General features: G+C 44.5%; 1 protein-coding gene and 1 long non-coding RNA gene across 2 annotated transcripts in view; both read left to right on the top strand.

Annotated features, from left to right (window-relative positions):
- The window catches only part of LOC134445763 (uncharacterized), a 2,484-nt gene extending 2,029 nt beyond the window's left edge, over window positions 1–455 (top strand). Inside the window, exon 2 of the long non-coding RNA XR_010034347.1 lies at window positions 1–455. This exon is cut by the window's left edge and continues 71 nt beyond it. This is a non-coding gene — a long non-coding RNA (uncharacterized LOC134445763).
- Window positions 456–773: 318 nt separating this feature from the next.
- LOC134445252 (golgin subfamily A member 4-like) lies at window positions 774–25,389 on the top strand. The gene is made up of 13 exons (XM_063194327.1): window positions 774–925; window positions 1,114–1,232; window positions 1,350–1,517; window positions 2,880–2,984; window positions 3,682–3,804; window positions 7,279–7,449; window positions 8,041–8,101; window positions 8,354–8,457; window positions 10,556–10,716; window positions 16,920–17,079; window positions 22,673–22,816; window positions 24,184–24,271; window positions 25,157–25,389. Exons 1-13 carry the CDS (start codon window positions 832–834, stop codon window positions 25,285–25,287), a joined length of 1,629 nt encoding a protein of 542 aa, XP_063050397.1. The 5' UTR covers window positions 774–831; the 3' UTR covers window positions 25,288–25,389.

Below are 25,389 nucleotides of genomic sequence, written 5' to 3'. Positions count from 1 at the left end.
GCCAGTTTTAAAGGTATTGTTATTTTCAATGTGTTCGAGTAGCTTACTGTTGTGATCCATCCTGGTGGATATGAATTTGACATTTCAAACTGCATGTACAGGCATTATTTAAGGACATATCAATGCAATGTGCCAGCGTTTTTGGTGCTGGCACTACTGTGATTTTTTTTAGAAGCTGCTAACACGGTGAAGCAGTTTATTCATTCAGAAAGGGAAACATATTAATAGTGTTTTTCTTGTTTGTTTGTTGACTGAGTTATGATGAACAAATCATTTCATATGCTGTGACATGTTTCATTGTTTTGATTGACACAAAGAAGCCATATGTGTTTTCATTGGTTTTGAATAAGCTAGTGATTGTTAGAATGGTTTTAATTACTTGGTACTTGAAGTATGTGGTCTTTGCCTGTGCCTTTGTAGGGTATGAATACAATAAACTAATCCAACATGTATAATTTGTTTATCATTTTTGTTATGAATATCGTTGTTATTATTATTATTATTATTATTGTTGTTGTTATTGTTATTATTATTATTAATAATAATAATAATAATAATAATAATAATAATAAATGTGTCAGTGAAAGAATGTGTCAATGTGCTGAGCATGTGTTCTTCTGTAGGTTTTCAAAAAAAAATTGCCGTTTTAACTGCATTTGGTTTTTAGTTTGCTTCTCTGCCTACACTGGCCTCCAAAAAATAATGACCGTAAAGTAAAGAGACTGATAGAACGCGGTTGCCGCGCGTATGGGGTGACACCTGACAGCGTTCTATTATTGTATGAAGTACGACAGACGATGCTAGGCCTACGAATTTGTTGAACTACAGAAAATGGATTGTTTATCCGATGACATCGGTTCGACGGACACAGATACTGCAAGAGGTCTCTCCTTGCGGGAACAACGACTCCGAGTTCAACAACTAGGTAAAAAAGACGGGGGAAGCGGAATTTGCTAACTTATTTTAGAGATTGAGTTCGGTTACAGAGTTGTCCGAAAGTAAACAACTTTTATATATTTATATATAAACTTGATATTTATTGATAAACTTTATATTTATTATATAGCCTAAACTTGAAGTAGCCTATAGCCAAATTTGGTCTGCTTGATATAGAGAAGCAGAATCAGGCCGAATTTAAGGCTGTCCGAGACGTCCTCGAAAATGAGCACAAACTGCCTCGTGCTGCCAGGACATTGGGCAATTCTTTGCCCAACCCAAGGCCTGGCCTTCAGGTAAGGCTAATATTTGAGTCTTAACCTCTTAGACGGAGCTCAAGTTAATACATATTTTACAGCATTTGGCTGCTTGCTAACTACAGAACGAAATGTGTGTGTGTTGTGTGACACAAGAGCATCGTGGACAAGCAGCAGCGGCGACTGTGCACTATGGTGGAGCAGTTGAATGGATTGCAGCACACTCTTCGACTGCGAGAGTCTCAGCTACAGGACGTGGAACGAACACTGAAGTGTCTGGAACTGGACAATAGTCCTGATCCAGACGAGCGACAGTATGATCAGGCAAGGCAATCTACTTGTAGGCCTACGAGGCAGGAGGCATTTCAGCACCATGGACAGAGTCCATGAAAACTTAGGGCAGGGCTATTCAATTAAATGAGTGCCGACTGTCAATGAAAAAAATATGGGACACTTCGTTGAAGTGGAGGGCCTGGGGGTCCTCCCCCAGAAAGTTTTGCATTTCTTAGATGTAATTTCCTGCATTTTAATGTCCCGTGTCCCATTTCAGCATGATAAAGGAACCCATACTTTTATCTCTAAATTCCGAAAAACAATTCTGTATTTCAAGGGGCTTGTGGGGGGGCAGAACCTTGCTGTCCAAGGGCCACATCTGGCCCCAGGGCCGCCATTTGAATAGCCCTGACCTAGGGTGTGCGCCAAATAAAAAGTTTAAAGCAGTGTAAAGAAGGTGAAAGAGTCATGACTTTGAGCTTTCCTTGCACTGTAAATTGCTAGATCCATATTTTGTTATTTTGTATTTTAGTTATTTTCATAACTTTTTTTTCTTTTTTGAGTAACTTGCCTAACACTGCTGGCAATAGCCAGTCTACCTTGGTTAGGCCTACACAGCTTGGTCTCAGCTGTCTGTGAAGATTCTCATCCACTAGAGACAATAGCTGCTACGCTGTTAAAATGTCTAGGTTCCTCAAAGATCCTGCTTCTGCATCATGGGTAGGGATGTACTGAATCCGGATCCAGAGGGATGTGGCCTTGTTGACGAGGTTCAGTTAACCTTCGGTGATTGGAGTAGGAATTAGTATTGGCCTAACGATAGGGCACTAAGTTACTACGCTAGCGACCCGGGTTCGATTCCAGCTTGGGTCATTTGCCAGTCCTTCCACAATTCTCTCTCCCACCTCATTCCCTGTCCTTCTGTCACTGTCCTATAATAAATAAACCACAAAAAACTATTTTTTAAAAAAAAATGAGAATTCGGTATATCCCTAATCATGGGTGAACTTAAAAGTTCTGCGTTCCTTAGGGAAGGGAAAATTACAAATTTCTCCATGAAGTGTCGGTTGGATTTTTCGTTGCTTCTTCTAACAGACTCATTGAAAGCAACAGATGGCCTGTAAGGCAATTAAACACGACTGTACTGTACGCCTATCCTCTTGTCTCACGACTGTACTGTACGCCTATCCTCTTGTCTCTCTCTCTCTCTCTCACGACTGTACTGTACGCCTATCCTCTTGTCTCTCTCTCACTCTCTCACGACTGTACTGTACGCCTATCCTCTTGTCTCTCTCTCACGACTGTACTGTACGCCTATCCTCTTGTCTCTCTCTCCCGACTGTACTGTACGCCTATCCTCTTGTCTCTCTCTCTCTCACTGTCCTGTTGTCCACTTCATCTTTTCTCTGCCAGCGGGTCCGTCAGCTGGAAAATTGCCTGGAGAAAATGAACATTAAAATCACGGAGGCTGAAAACATCTACAGCACCTATATTGAAGTGCAAGAGCATCTCTTTCGGGTATGTGTAAAACTGTAATGCACACAGAGCATAAATGCGTACATTTCTTAATCCTAAAGTACTGTCGTGCAGCTGCTTTTAGCAACAACAAAAAAAAGACAGTTTAAGGATTATTCAACATTTGTATCGATACTAATCCACATGGTGAATGTTGAAAATTAACTTTACACAGGCCTAAGTCTTCATAGACAACAGTGGAAACGTCATCCTATCCTGCCATGGAATAAAGAAACAAAGAAAGAAAAAAGCATTTTAAGTGTGCAGACTCCTCACTCTAAAATTACAGTCAAGCCTTTGTCTTGCACCTTTTCCTGGGATGTGCACAATCTTCTTCATCTCCAAATGAACTCTACATAGGCCTAATTTTATGTAGGCCTCATTTTTTTCTCATTTGGTGTCACCACAGTGAGAGCGATGCCACTGATCCGCACACCCGACAACAGTGGAAACGTTTCAAGTGTGCAGACTCCTCACTCTAAAATTACAGTCAGCCTTTGTCCTGCACTTTTTTCCTAGGATGCGCACAATCTTCACCGTCAAATGAACTTTACTAATTCCTCATTTTCTTCTCATGGGATGTCATCACAGGAAGTTATTGTAATTATATTTGCATTGTTTAACTGGGTTGTAGATGCCATGAACTTTACGTAGGCCTAATTGCCTCATTTTGTTCTCATGGGGTGTCATGTCACCACAGGAGGTGAGAGCGATGCCCCTGGTCCTGGAGAAGCTGCAGTCCACGGTGATCCGAGGCCAGGTGGAGCTCAGCCATGTGGCCCAGCTGTCCCACGCCGCCCAGGCTGCTGTGGAGAGCACCAAGGTTGGTAGAGTAGAGTAGAGTGAAATGTATTCATACCCAAGGACATTCAGGTGTCTAGTAGCATACACACATGCAAATGCATTTACACATATTAAACATTCACCTAATTGGAGTCTCTCAGTGCAGTAATGGGGGGAGGGGGGTGTTTGATCAGCAGGCATAGGCAAGTCAGATAGCAGGTGCAGATGGTGGGGAGTGAGATTTGGCAGATCAGCTGCCTCCGTAAAGGAGAAAGGTAGAGATAGGTGTGAGAGGTAGAGATAGTTATGCTGTCCAGTCACCTATGACAATCTCTCTCTGTCATTTTTTTGTGATCTATCAAGAAGCTGGATGGCCCTGGGAACAAAGGAGATGCAGGAGATGCAGGAGATGGCAGGGTAGGGGGGGGTGGGGGTGGGGGGGGGGGGGGGCAAATTGTCCCAGGCCCAGGGAGAGAGGGGGTCCCAGAATTGGGTCCTGATTACATTGTATGTGTTGGATGGGAGGCCCTTTTAGATAACTATGTCTTGGGCCCAGCCAAAGCTGTCAGCAGCCCTGGGAAGAGTTTGTAGACCAACATGACCAGAGCGGCTGAGGTGGGGGCAGTGTTTTTTCAGGGGGCACATAGCAAGAGAGATCATTTTTTAAAGTTATGAATATATTAATAATAATAAACAAATGTTATGTCATGTGGCTGTTAGAAATTTATATTTTATTTTTCTGATGCTGGACAAAACCCTGGGACATTTAAACTGGGACCTCTGACCTCACTCATTGGACTGGCATATCACAGTGTTTATTTTATCTTCTATGGACTGGCAGTAACGTTTTGTTTTTGTTTGTTTGATTGATTTTGTTTATGTGTATGTGTGTTAGTGTTGTCTTTTCTGTCTGCTGTGTTTAAAGTTTGAAAATCTTTGAAAATGAAATGCATACAAAAAAAAACAAAAAAAAAGATTCATTGGCATTTCAGCACAGAGGCCCCAACAGGGGCCGGTAGGAAATCTACAGGGCCCCCCATAGCCCATTCTGGCCCCTGTCCAGAACCGTCCCTCTAAGTTTGGATTGGGTTTGTTTTGGTTGAGTTGAGTTTGGCTGGATCCTCCTTCAGAAGATGAGCCAGTTTGAATTCCAGTCAGTGAGACTGAATTCATTTTTCATGCTCTCCCACTAGCCATGGCTCTGCCTCCCTCTCCATGCATTTGATTTTCTGCCGGAGGGGGGAAAACGAGAGAGAATTATTGATACCTTCAGGGCTCTAAATTAACTTTTTCCACCACCAGCCAATTTGGCTAGTGGACATTTTTTCTTACCAGCCAAACAGAAGTTCAGCTAGCCATTTTTTTTTTTATCTCGCCAAAATAAACTAGGCCTATGCTTTAGGCTAGTTTTTTTTTTAAATTATGGTAATTTTGTTCAACAATTTCTACAACACAGATAAACTATATATAGGCCTGCATACTATAGGCCTATGCCTACATAATAAGCATAGTCCTATTATAGGCTATATTTTTTTTCATTATTTTTTAACTTCTGCTTTATTTTTACTTTCATTACTTAGGCCTAATCAATTTGATTAGTTTTTGTTCAATTCCTCTGAAAACAGCTGAATCACATCACACAAGCCACTCACATAACAGACCTTGTCATACAGTAACCAAGCACACAGCCAAACTCTCCAAAAGCTCACATACGTACGCACACCCCAAGGAAGGAGAAGAGATGAGAGGAGAGAGGAGGAGCTCTTCTCTTATTATATCTACCATGCGCAACAAAACGACAAGAAGCCTTGTTTAACTAAAAGTAAATATCACGGGAATATCAAATAAAATATCAGTAAATATCTGTAAATATCAAAATATCACGGGTATCTTCGCTTCCTTTGTTACTTCCACAGCTTCGTCGTTGGTTGTTTTTTTGTTATTTGTTTTCTTTCGGATGGCGTGGGCTTAGTTGCGCCAGGACTCGGAACATTTCAGAAGACAACTGAACTGACAGCTACGCTCACACTACTCTGACAGTCAGCTCTTCTCCTCTGCCCTTGTCGCTATTTCGTTCCACAACCACTCCTTTTTTATCGTCACTATTATTACGGTTACAATTACTACTAGCATTCACCAACACACAGAACCTTGCTCTAACCCCCGCCACATTCTCATCACTCGCACAAAACATAGGCCTACAGAACAGAAGTAGCTCTATGCATAATCTGCGTTAGTCCTGTTATTGAAACGGTCAGGGCCTCGCTGCTTCAAAAAGGCAGCCTGTTACAGCAAGGTTCAGCGGCCTAGTAGCCTAATAATAGCAGCAGTAGTGACGTTAAAAAGGTTGTAGCGAAGTCGACGAGAGCATAGGAGGAGAGCTGCCTGTCAGAATAGTGTGAGCGTAGCTGACAGAAGGCTGGTCGTCTGAAATGTTTTCAATGCTGGCGCGCGCAACAGCATGGAGTTGCCGCTCGCTGCACTGGAGAGCCCACGGTGGGAGGCTACGTCGTGACGCTAGTGTCCATGGGTAATGTAGGAAATCTCGCCTTAAGAGCTCTGCATACTTAACGTGCGCACGTTCGTCATAGCAGCGGTTTACCGTTCATAATTTACTGTACTCGGGCGCTACTAGCAAAATTGGCGGGGAGGGATTTTTTCCTACTGGCCAAAATGAATTTTCACCCGTGTTTGGCGGGTTGGCTTGTGTTAATTTAGAGCCCTGGATACCTTTGCCTGTATTGAATCTTGCATTCCAACTGAATTTCTATTTCCCAGATGCTCCCGGGGTCTTTCTGCATAGACTAGAGTGAATGAAATATTCACAGCGGAGAAGGGTCTTTACTAGCTTCTAGGAACAGGGACAGACATCCCGGGTTCACTAAGTTAAAAAAAACACCTGAGATTATTATTTTAGTGTTTACATGATGCATATTATATGGGTTTATACATGTACTGTGGTCATAAGTACCCATGTGAAGATGACTGTTGTATTGCCCCTGTGTGGCCCTGTAGAACAAAGGTGTAGGTTTGGCTGGGAAAGTAGTGGGGACATTTCAATGGCAAATTGCCTGGGTATGCTGTTTTAATATTATTTATGTGTGGAGAAAGTGGTGGGGACAAGCTAGGTTTATTGACTCAAAACGTGGTATAGACTAAGACATGTCCCCATGTCCCCATCCCACATCAAAGACGCTGCAAAGGATGCTCGAAATGGAGTGGCAGCTGGTGGTGGAGCCTTGAAAACCACTGGTTTACATATTTAATCGGTTTAGTCAGGTTAAAAGTACCCATGTAAATTCTCTATTTTCTCTATCGACTATTGCTTTGCCCCTGTGTGGCTCTGCAGGTTATGCTGGTCTATGTACCCATGAAGAGGGCTATAATGTATTGCCCCTGTGCAGGTGATGCTGCTCTATGTACCCATGTAAAGATGGCTGTTGTATTGCCCCTGTGCAGGTGATGCTGCTCTATGTACCCATGTAAAGATGGCTGTTGTATTGGCCCTGTGCAGGTGATGCTGGTGCAGATGGAGCGGCAGCTGGTGATGGAGCGCATCTCGCTGGAGTGCAACCTGAACTCCAAGCAGCAGGAGAAGGAGCGGGAGGTGGAGGCGCGCATGGAGAGGGAGAAGGACGGCGACCGGCGCGTCAGCCGCACACCGCAACACCAACGCAAGGACCAGGTCAGGCAGGAAAAGATGTCAAGCAGTGTGTGTCCAGTGCATACATGTGGCATTACAGTTCTTTCTTTTTGATTTGGGGTGCATTTCTAGAAACCATAGTTGCTAAGTATGTTAGCTACTTTGTTGTTTGCAATTTCCCATTTACAACTACCCAAGTTGCTAACTGGCTAATAACTACGCATTTGAAAAATGCGTATGTGCTTTATCCACAGCACCGTAAATGTCTACATCAGTGTTTCTCAAACGTTTTCAGACCGAGGACCACTTTGTTCCCCCCAGGGACTACCTGTCAACTGAATTGACAGTCGAGGGGTGCTAATTTGACATTGCTAATTTCGATGCAAATCACTTACTTTTTATTCACATTACAAGCCTGTCTTATTGGGATGAAAATGTGGCTTCAGCTGTAATCTTTGGCTTTGTAATACTGTTGTAGCCTACTTCTTACTTGTCTTGGAATAGTAGAAATCCCCTAGCGGACCTCCTGAGCTCTGTTGCGGATCACCAGTGGTCCCCAGACTACACTTTGAAGATCACTGGTCTACATTGAGACTGACATCATTGATAGCAGTGTTGTTCTTAATGTCACAGAGGAAGGCAGATGGAGGCAAGGACGCAATCACTGACATTATCGACTCTGCTGCCGTCCATGGTATGTATTTCACTTTCACACAATATATTTGACATTTAGGATCCTGAATGAAATAAGGTACATTACCGCCTACCAGTGATGGCACCCTCAATTCAGAAACCGCAAAACTAAATGTTAATTTAGTTAATAATTAAAAACATTTGTTAATGTTTTGTTCATTATCTGTTCATTATTTACTAAATCTTTATAAGCTGACAGTATGATGAAGTGTAACCAAAGCATCATGTAAACTTGGCCACTGTGTGTGTTCAGTGGTGCAGCGGTCAGCCAGCCAGCCCCTGACGCAGCAGTCCCAGGTGAAGATGGTGAAGGAGATGGACGACCTGAAAGATGCTCTTGGCTGCACTGACCTGCAGGTACAGCCGAACCAAGTGTGTGTGTGTGTGTGTTTACTTGTGTGTGTGTGTGTGTGTGTGTGTGTGTGTGTGTGTGTGTGTGTGTGTGTGTGTGTGTGTCGATATGGGTGGGTGGGAGAGGAGGGTGGGAGAGGTGCTGGTGTGTGAATGCAGGGGCGATGGTGGTGGGGGGGAGACATCTCAAAATAAATCAACTACGGCATCAATCATGATGGAGACCGCACTCACACATTCGGGTGAGGCGTGCAGAAATGCTCGGGCATGTACTGAAAGATGCTCTTGGCTGCACTGACCTGCAGGTACAGCCGAACCAAGTGTGTGTGTGTGTGTGTGTGTTTACGTGTGTGTGTGTGTGTGTGTGTGTGTGTGTGTGTGTGTGTGTGTGTGTGTGTGTGTGTGTGTGTGTGTGTGTGTGTGTGTTTACGTGTGTGTTTACGCGCGTGCGTGCATGCGTGCATAGTGCGTGAATCCGTTTGTGTGTATGTGTGCACATGTGGTGTGTGTGTATGTGTGTGCATGGGGTGTTTGTGTAGAGTATGTCACACACTGAGTATGACACATTTGATTGCTGTTACAGCAAGAAAAAACTTTTTTTTTTAGGTTGTTCTTTTAATTCCTTATTTAGTTCTCTGAAGTGATCAGCACTCACAAGCTTATTCCATTCTGTGTAAGGGCTTCCGCGCACGGGCTCCGACAAAGTGCTGAGCACTGCAGGGCAAAAGTTCGATTTCATTGTTTTCAATAGAACCCTGCACACTGGACATTCACCGATGTCGGATAGCAATTAGAGACAAGTTCTATTTTGTCGGCGCCGCCCATTGACTATCAATGCTATGTATGTTCGTGTGAAATTGGTTTGGGGGTCCGAATTATGTCGGAAGCAAAGTGCGCCGCAGTGCTGACGGAGCCAATGTGCGGCCGACCTAACCTTTTCTGGCACAGCCTTGTGTGTTTTAGACAGATCAGTTTTGCATAGGCCCGAGGCACTGTGAACCTGACACGCAGACGGTTTGGCCTCACCCACTCCCCCCCCACACAAGGCAATCTCAATCCTTGCGAGCTGTGTTTCTATTCTTGTCTCATAATGGGGAACAAGGTGCCAGTCATTATGAGAACAGGGTCAACCTGTTTACTTTGAAGTAGTTCTGTCTACTTTGGAGTAGCTCTTGAAGCCTGTTCCCTCCTCGTCTCTTGGCGCTGACCTTTCTTCTTCTCTCGCCAACGCTGAATGTGCACAGGGCCGGATTAACACACAGGCTACATATGGCTGCAGCCTGGGGGGCCCCACTTTCAGGGGGCCTCTGATCAGTCAAAATTGAAAAATTGCAGAATTGTGACAAGATGCAATGTTGAAATGTTCATCTGTTGTGTTGGGTAGAGTTGGTGACTGATGGCACAGTCTATGTAAATTTGTCCCAAAATTTGAGGGGGGGGGGGGCATCAACCTGAAGCCTGAGGACCACAGAGCATCTTAATCCGGCCCTGGCTGTACCGCATTCTCTGTGCTCTTCATTTTGAAATGCTCTTGCTTGGTCCTTTCTGCTAATGTCAACTGCTGTAGAGTATGTCACACTGACATTAAGCAGTGGTCCTGCCTGTCTGTCTTCTGGTGGACTGTTTTCTGCCTGGCTCACTGTATGTCTGTCTGTCTGACTGTCTCTCTCTCTCACTCACTTTCTCTCTCTCTCTCTCTCTCTCTCTCTCTCTCTCTCTGCTTCTCTCTACCTGTCTCCCTCTACCCCTATATCTCTCTCACTCTCCTTCTCTCTCTCTCTACCTCTCTCTCTCCACCCCCATCTCTCTCTCCCTCTCTCTTTCTCTACCTACCTGTCTATCTCTCTCTCACTCCCTACCTTATCTCTCTCTACACCCCCCCCACCCACACCCCCCCAACCCCTCTATTCCCCCTCCTCAATGCGCTTCTTTTACCTATCAATATTCAATTCAGACAGGCCATTAAGTAACAACACTGGCACATCAACTGGTACCGTCACTGATAGTAAATTAGAAAGTGTGGCTGCAACCCTCGTCCAAAACTGAGCCACTGGTGGGCAATCTTCTACCTCTTTTTCTACCTCTCTCTCTCTCTCCTCCACAGGAGTTGGAGAGCCGGCTGGTTTCCCAGAAGGCCACCCGTGAGCAGCTCCACACCCAGATGAGGCAGTGCGAGGAGCTGGTGGCCCAGAGGCAGGAGGGGCTGGCCGCCCTGGAGCTCCAGTACGCACAGAGCAAGTTCAACCCCAGCTCCGGCTCCGGCAGGTGACAAGACACCCAAGACATCATTTACACATTTAAAAGTGTTTCTCAACGGGGACTTTAACCTTTAAGAGTGTGGGTTTTTGAGCATTCTATAAAAAGAATGCGTTCTATAACAATGCAAGATTCTACAATTCCATATTGTATTGAATGACGCCCAGAATTCTATAGAACTTTCACTGCCCGAACATTCGTACACTCAGCCACCCCAGGAGAGGCATTAGTGAGCCTTCTGGGAGTGTTGAAAAGTATGCAGCAGAGATTGGGGGCGGGGCACTCAGTTGCAAAGGATGGGGCTGTTACAAACGGGTAACATAAGGGGACAGACGCATGGACGAAAGCTCAAAAAGGTTTAATATTCAAAAATGTCAAGGGGTTAACATAGGGCAAAAAGGAGCATGAAAGCTCAATGTCCAAAACAGAATCAAAGTGCCATAGGCACAGTCCAAAGAGATACAAAGTAAAACAGGACGTCAGAGTGTCAGGAGACAGGAGACAGGTCAGGAGACAGGTCTCAGGGCTTCAAATATCTGAGGAGTGCTGTGCTTTACTTCCTTCATTCATCCATTTCTATGTGGAATTCAGCACCCAGTTAAAAAACTGTAAGAATCATTAGGTGATAGTGTGAGTGTGTCTCCTCCTCTTTTCAAGCTCCTGTAGTGGTGTGTCACAAATCTACTACTTATGCTCATTAAAACGTGGCAAACACTTCATCCAAAGACATGTGCAAAAACAAGGATGCTGTACAAGAAAAGTAATATAAATGAATAAATAAAAAATAATATAGAACTTCTTGCTGTGCAGCTATAGCTGTCTCCAATTATTATATCATACGGTATGCTGTATCACCACTTATGTAATTGAATTGAATGGCTCCCCCTTTGAAATGAGTTGAACAACAAATCTGCCTCTCTTGCCACCGTCCTCCTTACTCCTGCTTCCCGCAGTGAGTCTTCTCTTCACTTCACTGTGTTAATGCTTTGACTTGATTGTGCTGTTTTATTCCCCTTCCACCAGCTGATTAAACATCAGCAGTATAAGCTCCGTCTCCCCTCCCTCCTCTCTCCCTCTGCGGCCCCCTGAGCTGAGCACTGTGCACTGGTGGTAATTGCTCCGTGCCACTGGGAGCACTGATGATGCTGATGGAGATGGCCCCTATGATTTACACACTCCAACAGAGCAGAGCAGAGCAGAGCAATGATCTCTCTCCTCCCTGACAATGATCTCTCTCCTCCCTGACAATGATCTCTCTCCTCTTCCACCTTTGCTTCCTTCTCTTCCTCTTCCTCCTCCTTCTCTTGCTCCTGTTCCTCTTCCTCTTTCATTTCATTCATCCTCTTCCTCCTCATCTTTCTCTTCCTCTTCCTCTTCCTCCACTTCCTCCTCCTCTTCCTCATTCTCCTCTTCTTCCTCCCCATTCTCATTCTCCTTTTCCTCTTCCTCCCTTTCTTCCTCCTCCTTCTCCTCCTCCTCCTCCATCTCCTCATCCTCTTCCTCCTCCTTCAATTCCTCTTTCTCTCCCTCCTCTTTCCCCTCCTTCTCTTTCTCCTCCTCTTCCTCCTCCTTATCCTCCTCTTTCCCCTCCTCCTGTTTCTCCTCCTCCTACTCCTCTTTTTCCACTTCCTCCTGCTTTTACTCCTTCTCCTCCTCCCTATGATGGTCTCTTCAAAACAACTCAACTTCAAACTCAAGAATAACAGGGCAGAGCAGAGCAGTGATTCTGGCTTCTTGCTCGCTTGCTTGAACACAGCTTTGACGCTTCACTGCTGCTTTCACGGCTGCAAGGTTTGTTTTATGCACAGCTCATTGCCTCACCCTCAACCACCATCTCACCTACAGCAGTCAAGGAGAATTGAATGTAGTTCGTATGCAGCCATAGGCTCACGGGTGAAATTCAATTCCCCTCGCTCGACAGGTGAGTGGGGGAGTGTGAGTGACTAGTGCTGTCCTCAGAGATGGTTATAAGGCCCTGGGCCCTATTTACTGGACCCCATCCTTCCTGGTGACTGAGATGCCATGACAATGGGACAGTAGTCTCCCCGCACTCTGTTTGATGCACGGTGCGCTCCTCTCTTTTTATTAAGCGTTTTATTTGGGCAAGCATCCTTAAAATGAATCAAGAAACCCTGAGTGAAGCCTGCTACCTGCCATAATTTCACTCATTACATTACATTACACTTAGCTGGCGCATTTATCCAAAGTGACTTACAGTTATTTTAAGTAATTACTGGGTATTTATTGAGTACAGTCCCTGGAGCGGTTTGGGGTTAGGTGCCTTTATTAAGTGCACCTCAGCCATGGAGTGTGGTAGGGAGTGGTAGGGTGGGATTCGAACCGGCCCTACACATCCATCCATCCATGGCTGAAGTGCCCTTTAGCAAGGCACCTAATCCCACACTGCTCCAGCCAGGGAGGGACTGTAACCAATGGCAGGTAAATAACTGTAAGTCACTTTGGGTAAAAGTGTCAGCTACTGCGCAATGTAAGTAAGTGTAAAGTGATGTAATGTAATGTATAATCATAATGTGATCCTTGTATGATGGACCCCAGTGATGGGTGAAGCAGAGATTGTCAGGCATCCTTGATAGGAGAGGTATGGTAGGAGTTATGTAAGGGGCACACTCATACTGTTAAAAGTTTGTTTATTTAAAGGTGCCCTATTATGCTCACTCTCACGGTTAATATTTGAATTACTTTATTTATTAGAGTTAATTTCCGCTCACTAAGTGGTCTCAACTCCATTCCATTTACCCCTTGTTTTCCCGAGTTGTGACAGGGACAGCACAAATTAATAACATTTAAAAATATATAAGATTATAGGCATATGGCTAATTTCCATCTTTTGTCCCTTGACAGGTTTGATGTTCAGTTAAAGGAACACTGTGTGAGATTTTTAGTTGTTTATTTCCAGAATTCATGTTGCCCACTCACTAATGTTACCTTTTTCATGAATACTTACCACCACCATCAATTTCTAAGTATTCATTATGACTGGAAAAATTGCACTTTTCATACATGAAAAGGGGGATCTTCTCCATGGTCCGCCATTTTGAATTTCCTGTAATTGGACCATACTGGAAAATATCTGTTTATTACTCAGTAAATGTAAATGTAAAGATCAAATTTGGCAATAGGGAGTCTAGTTTCAGTTAGCAGCATAGTTGCATTACCTTTTTCGATCATTTCCTGCACAGTGTCCCTTTAAAACAAAAATAAAATTAAGTATTGTACACATTGCAAAGTTTAAAAATGAACCATATTGCACACATTTTCCAATACATAATTCAAAAATAAGTTCAGAAAGAACAGTGGTGAACTGTATGGCTCCGCTTCAAGGTGGTCTAGGGTTGGGGGTGTATACTGACTGTCACAGCAAGCCTGACTGATGAAGTCGTGGTCAGAGCACGTGTTTAGTACTCCAGAGACCCGGCTTTGAAACCTGGTAGGGCAACTCTTCTCCTCTTGGCCACAGGTTAAATATAGAAGTCTTTTGTGCGATCACAATGACTAATGGAGATCCCTTCCACCTTACACACACACACACACACACACACACACACACACATGCACACACACACTCACACACACGCACGCATGCACACATACACACATACACACACAGGCACGCACAAATACAGTACATGCCCGAGCATTTCTGCACGCCTCACCCCAATGTGTGAGTGCGGTCTTCATCATGATTGATGCCGTAGTTGATTTATTTTGAGATGTCTCTCTCCCACCACCATCGTCCCTGCATTCACCCACCAGCACCAGCACCTCTCACAGTCCCTCACACCCACCCACATCGACTGACACACACACACACACACACACACACACACACACACACACACACACACACACACACACACACACACACACACACACACACTTCTCTGACTCATGTGTGGCCCTCATTTCTAGGAGGCTGAGAGATTAGGTGTCGTTGGTTTGGTGACATATTTGTCATCAGCAGAAGAAGCTGCAGCACTCAAGGCCTTAATCTAATCAGACACGTGTGACCTCACGGGGACTCCCTTGTCCTGTCCCCTCTTCTCTCTCCTCCTTCTCTTCTCTCTACCTTCCTCCTCTCCCTCTCTCTTCCCATCTCCCACCCTGTCCTCTCCTCCCTCCCGCCCTTTCTCTTCCCGTTTCCCGCCCTGTCCCATCTAGGGTTTCTCCTCCTCTCCCTCTCTTCTCCCGTCTCTCTTTCCTCTCCTCTCCTCAGCTGTTCTCTCCTGTCCTTTCATCTCTCTCTCCTCCTTCTCTCCCTTTCTCTTCCCATCTCCAGCCCTGTCCCCTCTTCTTTCACTTCTTTCACTTCCTTCTCTCCTCTCTTCCCTCCTCCTCTCCCTCTCTTCCCATCTCCCGCCCTGTCCCCTCTTCTTTCGCTTCCTTCTCTCCTCTCCTCCTCCTCTCCCTCTCTCTTCCCGTCTCCATCCTTTTCCCGTCGTCTCTCTCCTTCTCTCCTCTCTTCCCTCCCCCCTCTCTCTCTCTTCTTGTCTTCTGCCCTGTCCCCTCTTCTTTCTCCTCCTTCTCTCCTCTCTTCCCTCCCTCCCTCTCTCTTCCTGTCTCCCGCCCTGTCCTCTCTTCTTTCTCCTCCTCTCCTCTTGTCCTCCTCCCCTTCTCTCTCTCTCTCTCTGTCTCTCTATGTCTGTCTCTCTCTCTGTCTCTGTCTCTCTCTCTCTCTCTCTCTCTCTCTCTCTCTCTCTCTCTCTCCTCCCTCTCCTTTCTCTCCTCCTCTCCTCCCTCTTCGGGAGTGTGTGCACAGACTAAAGAGGAGTGACAAACACAATTGCTGTACAAGCTTGCAAGGCATTCTGGGTGTTTTTTTTGGGGGGGGGATAGTCAGTCAGTGTGAGCTATTAGAGGACAGGACCGTGCCCAGCTGCTGAGGAGAAGGAGGGTTTTACAGCAGTGTTACAAGGGCCAGCAGTTTTATTAGGGACATAAAAGTGAGTGAGCACATAAAAGTGGATTTTAGCACAAATCGGCAGGGAAAAAAGCACAGTTTTTATCTCTGTCTGTCTGTCTGTCTATCTTTCTGCATGGTTGGTTCCAAGGTGTCACTTGCATTGCTGCTTTTCAGTTGTCGAGACGAACAGCAGCTGTTTGTCTGTGTGTTTTTCTGTGTGCGTGTGCGTTTGTGTGTGTGTGTGTGTGTGTGTGTGTGCGTGCGAGCATGTGTATCCGTCTACCTGTCTGTACTCAGATATCCACAACACAAATGTCTCATCACGACTCCACACATTCCCCATGCCCATTAGCTACACAGGATAGAGTAGTGAACGGGCATTTGTTGGTGGAAAGGAAGTTTTCTCTGTTCTCTCAAGTGGATGAAGCCCCACTTTTTAAAATACATCTCATCACTCATCTGGCATGAGTCAGCTTAAATGTTTCAAGCACAGTTGGGTTTCCTCAGCCAAAATGGATCATTCATCCCTGAGGCATTCATTTTGCCTGAGGAAAACCAAACTGTGGTTGATATATAATAAATAATAACCAGACTGCTTTATTGCAGACAATACTAAAAGTGGGCTTGCCTTTTGGGCCAGAGGTTAGCATTGTTAGTAAAAAAAAACACTGAACACTGTATATGATAAAATATGAAATGAAGTCTGGGTCAAAATGGGATTCAAAACATGCAACCTTCTGATCTCCAGACCAACACCATAGCCACTAGGCCAAACAACTGACTGTAATTACCTTAGTTTCCCAGCAAGAAAATATGTACAGCAGAGTTCTAGAATCCTATTCAAAATATTTGGCAGTTGAAAATTGGAAACACCTGTTCTGATTCTGCCTACTGACTGTTAATGCTGAACACTGCTGAGTCATTCAACGGCAAAGTCAATGGCAACGGGTTATTCAAAAACTATAAAGAGTTAGCACATGTCTACAGTGGGGTGAAATCACTTTCTGAACATTCTACCATTGTTTCCTATAGGGACCAAAACTCACACAAAATCGACAATAACAAAAAAAACTTAACAAGGGGTACGGACTTTGTTGGCCCTACCGTGGCTCTAACGGTTGGGAACTGCACTGTTACGTCAGCGACCCATGTTCGATTCTGTTCCGGGTCCTTTGCCGACCCTTCCCCATCTCTCTCTCCCCAAAAATGTTTCCTGTTTCTCTCTACTGTCCAGTCAATAATAAAGTCTAAAAGGATTCACCCCTTTGTTGTTGTTTTGTTTATCCGTCAGGTACAAGCAGATGGAGGCGGAGCTGCGTGAGGAGCTGGAGAAGGAACGTGTGCGCTGCCAGGAGTGGGAGGCCAAGCTGGACAAGGCCCGCGCCGTGCTAAGGGGGGTGGAGCAGGGCGTCAACAACCTCTTCTACCTCATCTCCTGCCTTGCACACAAGGTACTGGAGGCATTCAATTCAATTCAATTCAATTCAATTTCAATGTATTGGGGACTGTGTACAATTAAAACAAATACTATGGACCTTAAGCCTCTAAGAATCCTGGTCCTAACCTACGTTGACCTTATGACTCTACAATCTCTATCTATCTCTCCTTCCTCTGCCTTCCTGCTATTTCTGCCTCTCCTCTCTACCTCTCCTTTTAAATCCATCTCTAACAATGATGTTTTTTGCCATTTGTTTAGCACTTTGAGTTGCATGCCTTGTATGATACAGTGCTATACAAATACAATTATCATTATTATCATTATTATTATTATTATTATTATTATTATTATTATTATTATTATTATTATTATTATAAATGTTGCCATTTCATGCATTGTACTAGAGTTAGCCTCAGGCTATTTTACATCTGCAGTCCCTTGAAGGGCATTGGCAGGGTGCGCGCATCCAAAATGACTTGTTGCAGGTGCCAGACAATAGAGGTAGACAAGAGGTAGGTCTGTACTCTGTCAATTGCACTCCAAAAAAAAAAAAGATTTAATTAAAAGGTACAATGTTTCGATCACCCTGGATCTTCATGTCATGTCATGTCTGACGAAGACCCAGCGTGATTAAAAAAAAAAACAACTTTTAATTGAATGAAGCTTATTTTTTGGAGCGCAATTGGCAATATGCATCACTTACTCTTTTCACTGTAGACCAGCAGTAACTCCAAATGATCTAAAGATTTCTCATTGTGGTAAAAAAGTTTAAAAAAGAAAAGAAACACAGTTTCATTCCAACACAGGCTGAGTAACCGGTAGACCTGTGTGCTTGTCCTACAGTCAGCTGACTCTGCATTAATTGGATCAAAACAAAGAAAAAGGGTCAGAGGGCTTCGGCGTTCACTGAAGTTTTGGCGAAGGTGCTCTTTGGTTATCCTTTACGAAGGATCCATCCAAGTCAATGAAAAAATATATCCAAGGCACTCTTCTTCTGGGTTAAAAAGCTTTTAATAAACAGCTAGTTCATAGTAGAACGGTTAAAAATTGCCAACATGTTTCGGCCGACAATGGCCTTCTTCAGGGCTGTAAAAACATTTCAAATCTCCCAAGAATTGGATCAAATTTGAGGTTCAAGTAAAAACACTGTCTGTCTACCTACCTACTTAGGTACAATAATGTAACTGGTGTAACAGCTACATAATACCATGTGCTGAATTTACTTTTACTTTTACTTTTGCCACCTCTGGGTAACTGTCATTGTTGGTTTCATGGTGAATTTACTTTCTATTGTAAGTAAGTGTCTGCCCCTCTCCTTCCCTGGACCTGCCTACCCAGAGGTGAAAAGAAATTAGAGAGTACGCTGATCATCACCACTTTGTGATGATGGTAGATGGCAGAAGGTAGCATATACTTCCATTAGCAGAAGGTTGCAGGTTCAAGCCCTACTCATCCTGCAGCCCATTAATGTGTCCTTGAGCAAGGAGTGGAAAAGTGCTATATAAATGCAGTCCATTTAAATGCAGCCCATATTCAGAGAGCCTCTCTTGAGCTATATGCCTCATCAGCCCACACACCTCTGTGCCCCTCGCCATAGCTCGCTCCTCCAGACTCCTCCAGACTCCAGCCCCTGCGAAGATGTGAGGGAGGGAGGACTGGAGTCAGACAGGGCAGCCTAGCTCTTTCCCCCATAGAACGCCTAAGGCAGAGATTCTTTAAGTATAGAGATATGCCAACATAATAGGTTTCTATGGGCACCTAACGTGACCAGGTTCCGGTCTGCCTAAAGGGGCGTGTCATAATGCTCCTAGCATTGAATAGAACAGTCCTCAGGTCTGCCTAGGTCTGCCCAGAGCCATCTAATAACAGAGTTGCGCAAACCGGGGACCAGGAAGTCGGTTGGTGATGTGAATCGTGTAGATTAAAATGTTTCTTAACAGTAAACTTCTGTTCGTTGGAAACTAACACAGAACCATCACATACCAAACAAAGATTAAGTACAAACAAATTACATTACCTTTACCACATTTTCTGTGTTCTACGGCCACCTCCTGGAACTAAGTAACTTCTAATAGAACTAAAGTCAATGGGGATTTCCATGTTAACGCTCCGTGAGGCTCCATAAGAGCCGCCATTGCTGTGGAAAGATTGGTCCATAGAGGTCTATGGGAGTGGCGTAACTCTGATATTAGATGGCTCTGGGTCTGCCTAAAGGGGGATTTCCCCCCCAATAATAGAACCCGGAAACAATGGGCCAATGGAACCTCTCTCTCTCTACTCTCTCTGGCCTAGCTCTTTCCCCCATAGAACGCCTAAGGGCTTCCGCACACCGGCTTCGACAAAGTGCTGAACACTGCTCCGCAAAAGTTTGATTCCATTGTTTTCAATAGAACCCCGCACACTGGCACCGATGTCCGCGGACATTCGGATAGCGATTACAGACAAGTTCTATTTTGTCGGCGCCGCCCATTGACTATCCATGCTATGTTCGTGTAAAATTGGGTTTGGGTGTCGGAATTGTGTTGGAAGCGAAAGTGCTCCGCAGTGCTGTCAGAGCCGGTATACGGAAGTCCTTATAGAACCACCCTTGTAGAAGATTCTAAGACGATTCTAAGTATATAATACAAGTGAAACTGCTCATATGATAACAAGTGAATGGTACACTCTACCAATATGCCTGAAACATAGATATATTATACGTTTTTACTGGTACCTATCGGAATTTATTGGTATCAATACCGTTGGTCACTACTTTGGCTAGCTTCGGGAGAAAAATCCGGAAGTCGTTCAGGGTCAGCAAAACGGAGGGGTTCATCAAAACTCGCCATTAAGGATACGGAAGGGGGATCGTCAAAACTCATCATTATGGGGGAAAGAGCTAGTGTGTGTGTCTGTCTTGTGTGTTTGTCGTACAGTATACCAAACATGTGTTGTCTTGGCATGGCATGATGACACAGACTAAACTATTTGAGTAAGAGAAAGCTCAGAAGTTACAATGTCTTATTTTGAATTTGACTGAAACAAAGAGAACAAAGTGCCTGCACACTGCTGATTGTTCCATAGATCTTTTTTTTCATCCTGCCATTATGTAATGCGCAACATTTTGACCAGCGGCGTAACAACTCGGTCACGGGCCCCGGTGCGAGTATCCAGCACGGGCCCCCGGAGGTTGTGCTAATTTTAGGATATTTTATCTAGCCATTACGGGTGAAAGGGTGGGCTATTTTCTTTGCAATTGCAACAGCATTGTGAATGCTGCAACGATGTGCACATTTACATCATAGAGTATTTAAGTTATCTGTCCCAAAAAAAACAACAACAGGACAAACGCAAAGAAAGGCTTTTGGAAAATGTGTCTAGAGACTGGTTGAGACAGGGACAGGGGGCTGCGTGTGTGCTTGCGAGCGCACGGTGCCTGCTGACAGCAGGCTACACAGACGAGGGAGTCAACCATGCTGATCTTAAGCACCCCAGTTTAAACTTCATCAAAAAAATAACACTAAGGACTTAAAAGATAGATGGCACAATCAACAGAATATGCCTTCATAATGATTTCAATATTCCACTACCCCACATACACAAGGTGCCATTGCAAAGTAGTTTTGCGTCCTTTGGCATCATCAAATAACGGCACAATATGCAACGCTGGTTATGGAAGACGGTCCCGGCTACCAAAAACATGGGAAAAGATGGAGACGGTGCATGGGTGGATACCAAGGAGTGGATACACAACATCCAAGACAACCATGACAACACATTGGTGACACCCCACCAGTAAAACATACGCAGATAGAGCTCTACACACGCACACAGAATCGTCCACTTATTTAGATTTCTTTCTCCCCTCCCCTAGCTGACAACTCCAGAGTCCACTTCGTAACATAGCCAAGCTAACAGAAGAACTTAACTTATATAATGCTAACAGGAGAAACGCTAGATGATAAAATCAACATGGAGTGGAGGTGCTGTTAGCAAGTCAGCACAACTAGTTGTCAATTGGAGAACACACAACTAAGTTACAACGCTGGGAATAACTACAGCAATACCGCTGTCACAGATTACAAACTAGAATGGACACCGTTAAAAATGTGCCTCGTCTCTTTCGTTTAGCCAGACCCTGCCGAACCCAGACTACTGGACTAGAAAGTGACAACAATTGGAAAATCCCTGAAGGAGATGAGTGATATGAAATCAATATAATGCCGCGGCGGACATTATTATAGGGAAACCTGTCCTTACCTTCTTCGTAGCGTCTTTGAAATCTTCTCAGATAATATCCAAGGAGGTCTAATATCCATAGGATGTTCTTGCTAGCCAGTAGCCATCTCTATTCTTGGCGAATGAAGTGACTAAACTCATTTTATATTCCGCCTTCAAGCCAACAACGCATAGCCTACTACTACATGGATAAGATGAGAACAAAAGAGTCCACGTTCGACTGACCAGCATGCATTTAATTTGGTAAGGGAATCAATCATGTGGTAATTCCAAACAGAACGTTACCACTGGCGACTCGCGCTCCCTGTTTACATACAGCCAATGATAGTGTATGAAAATATATATCCCACAATCCCTGGCCGCAATGTAAAAAATAAAATGCACACATATAGCGTTCATGTGTTACCTTTATTGCTATTTGAAACATTTGTCTGAACAATTTCACTGCCCATGTAATGACCTGTAGCAATATAGTAACTAAAAGTGTCAATTTGCAATTTATTTAATGCTGTAAATTCCCACCGTCTTGTGGGAGTCTGACACGGTCTATAAATAGTGTCTGGACATTAGGTCAATGTAGCGCACAGGATACAATGCCTATCCATTTTTTGACTCGTAACCAACGGGTATAGAGCTATATGGGGGGGCCCGCGATCCACTTCGGAGGGCCCGTTCGCGGGCCCCCCAGTGGTCGCGGGCCCCGGTGCCGGCTGCACCGCCTATAGTTACGCGCCTGATTTTGACCCAAATGGATCCCCCCCGCCCCTGTATATCTCACCTGCACCTTATCAGTAGGGCAGCCTACTGCTACTGTCATTTTGATTTTTCTTCTTCTCTCACTCATCCCCATGTCGAGTGGCTCAGTCAATGGCCACTGCACTGCTCAACACACACACACACACACACACACACACACACACACACACACACACACACACACACACACACACACACACACACACACACACACACACACATCTTTCTCTTTCATTATCTCTCTATTTCTATCTATCTATGTCTCACTCACCTCTCTCTCTCTCTTTCTCTCACTCTCGCTCTCTCTCGCGTTCTCATTCTATCCCCTGTTCTCTCTCTCTCTCTCCCTCTCTCTCTCTCTCTCCCTCTTTTTTTCTTGCCCTCTTTCTCTCTCCCCATGTCTCTCCATCTCCGTAAGAAATAGGTCTTCACCCTTCCACTGCATATCCGCCCTGCACCTCAGTAGGGATGTGTAAGCTACTGCAACTATCATTTTGAATGTTTATTCTTAATTAACACCCCCCACATCTCTCTCTCTCTCTGTCTCTCTCTCCTCTCCCATTCTGTCCTCTCTCTCTCTCTCTCTCTCTCTCTCTCTCTCTCTCTCTCCCCTTGTCTCTCCATCTCCATAGGAGTCTATGGAGGTTTCTCCTCCTCAGGCTCAGGACGCTGTGGAGAAGCTGCAGGAGATAGACAGCCAGCTGCCCTCGCTCTTCACCGCTACGGAGGCCACGGAGGCCACGGAGAAGAGCGAGGACGCAGGAGGCAGTGACAAGGTAGGCCGACCCGTACTGACCTCTGACCCCACCGGCCCTGTGTGAGGCCAGGCCAGCCAATCAGACAGCCTGTACTACTCTCTCGCCTTCCTTCGTATGCTTCACCTTTGTGACCTTTGTGAATCTTTTTGTTTCTTTTTAACCTTTTTTTCTCTATTCTTTTTTGTACCCACGAACCATTATTTCGTTTTTTTTCTTTTCTTTTCTTTTTTCTTTCTTTCTTTCTGTCTAGTCTTATATAATCAGCAGAATCACAGGGTCTAGTTTTTACCTCGTACTCGCTGGGCATCTGTAATTGCCTGCCTTTCAACCCCCTGTTGATAAAACAAAACAACATAATTGCTGCTCGCAGCCTGGTGACTTATGTTGTCATGAGAACAAAGTGTGTTTGTTGTGTTTCTTTTTTTTCCCCTTGTTTTAAACACTAAAATACCTGCGACCCTGGGCTAGAACAAAATGCAACCTCTTCAGGGTTCAAGTGGTGATATTTTTTTCAGTAAAATCTCACTTGTGTTTTGTAGATTCGAGGGAAACTTGTCTTGAACATACAGTACATAGCTGCCGCATAACACAACACATGACGCAAAAAAACCCGACCATCAAAGAGATGCATTAAGTGCATAAGTGCATACCTAATACGGCCTCCTACAAGCATACATGGCATTACAAGGATGGTAGTTATTACTGTAAAGGGGCTCTAGGTAGGAATAAAAGTTTAATTAATCACTGTCCCGAGTCAGCCGATGCATATTTGAGTCGTTAGTAAGTGAACAATGAGTCTCGCGACCACTTCCACTGTCCGCTGTCAGAAAACCCCAAATGCGACTTTTGAGCGGAGCGATCCGAATCAGTGTTGTGGGAAACACTTTTCATACGAAAAATCGTAGCCGTATTCAGATTCATATCAACTGGTGGAATTCTGTGATGAAAAACATTCTCACAGCGAGTTTATTTGAACAGCATTTTTTCATTATGGTGTAGATTTTGAGACAGGCATGCCATGGGCACCACGCAAACTACGTCATTCTACCTTGTGCCCCTTTAACGACCTGAGTTAATAGATTCACAGACATTCGGTATATACACAGTACATGCTATCTTGGTCCAGGAAGACAGATGCTGAGGCACTCAAGGTTGCAATTGTTTTACTTTTTTATACATTGTAGCCAAATAAAAAAGTAAAAAAAATTCAACCTTGAGTGCCTCAGCATCTGTCTTCCTGGACCAAGTTTGAGAGCCCCTACACTGAGGAGCACCAAGGAAAAAAGGTGAAGACCCAGAAGCTCCACTCCAATGACCTGCTTGTGTTTAGTACATGCTATCTGTTGTGTCTATCATGCTGATCTCTGAGCTCTCGTGTCCCTCAGCTGTGGACGTTCCTGGTTCAGACCACCATGATGGAGCCTCGCAACTGCAAGAGAGTCCTCAGCCCCACGTACAACAGCAACACTGAAGGTGGGTGGTACTGCAGGTAGCCCGACGGGCCAGGCCATTCATTTTTAATTACTTCATAATTCACGAATGGTCTTATTACGCTTCTCTGGGGAGGGTTTAGTGGTCTACCACAGTGGTTCCCAACCTATGGGTCGGTACCCAACTTATGGGTCGCCAAAGATCCACAGAGGGTCGCGGAGCCCCCTGGATTTTAAGGGATTTAATTTTAAATATATATAGCCCATGTTGAATAAATGACAATTATCTAATATAGGCCTATGCATAGAAGCAACAAAATGCTACATTTAACATTTATTCTATATTTGACCAAAGACGAATTGAGGAATATAATAACTAAAATGAGTTTTCTCAAGAAACAGAGGGCATCTAATTACGTTCACAACACAAAATCTTAATCTTTACTGAGGATCTAGTCAAAATTGTAGGTAGTTGCTGTAAAGGTGGCTTCCGTAACTATAAAGTGCTAGGGGAACCCCTGTGTATTTGCTTTGAGTAGGATGTCTCTCTCAGGCTTACTCTTTCCACTACACTGTAAAACATTGCAAGCCAGTTAAACGTAAAAAGGTTAAAAGTAAAAAATTACCCTGTTGCCTTAAGTGTATGTTTTCTCAAATTGAGTTAACTTACAAACTTAAGGCAGCAGGGCAACTTACGATGTTACATTTATCTGGCTAGTCTGATGAAGAGTGCGTAGCTCAAAAACGTTCACTTGGTGAAAATGAAATAGAAATTGTAAAATGGTAGCAAGTGTGCGTACATTCAACGTTCTTTTCATAGTTATCTGATCCTTTGTCCTGCACCTGCGTCTTGGATGTGCGCATCACTACCTTACTTGACGTTTAGCCGGCTGCAATTTTTTAGAGTGTTCTTGTTTGTCTTCTGCAGACACGTTCCAGTTCCGCAGTCACGAGGAGGACTACTCGCTGAGTCGAGACGAGATCAAACGCCGCAACAAGCAGCTCATCGAGGCTCACCAGCCCAAGAAGAAGGCCACCAAGGCTGCCAAGAAAGACTAACAGCTCAGAGACACTCACACAAGCACAGGTGGGGCAGTGTGGACAATAAACAAAAATAATGTATGCTGCGACGTCAAATAAATTAGCCCAACAAAAAGGTTT

Source organism: Engraulis encrasicolus, chromosome 3 (assembly GCF_034702125.1).
Source record: "Engraulis encrasicolus isolate BLACKSEA-1 chromosome 3, IST_EnEncr_1.0, whole genome shotgun sequence".
NCBI classification, from domain to species: Eukaryota; Metazoa; Chordata; class Actinopteri; order Clupeiformes; family Engraulidae; genus Engraulis; species Engraulis encrasicolus.
The sequence above is the reverse complement of the archived record's forward strand: the minus strand, read 5'-3'. Positions and strand labels throughout refer to the sequence as shown.

Coding starts and splice junctions, on each gene's coding strand:
- LOC134445252 (XM_063194327.1), top strand. CDS start 832: ATGGATTGTTTATCCGATGACATCGGTTCGACGGACACAGATACTGCA. Junction 7,450..8,040: donor AACACCAACGCAAGGACCAG/GTCAGGCAGGAA, acceptor TTAATGTCACAG/AGGAAGGCAGATGGAGGCAA. Junction 8,458..10,555: donor TTGGCTGCACTGACCTGCAG/GTACAGCCGAAC, acceptor TCTCCTCCACAG/GAGTTGGAGAGCCGGCTGGT.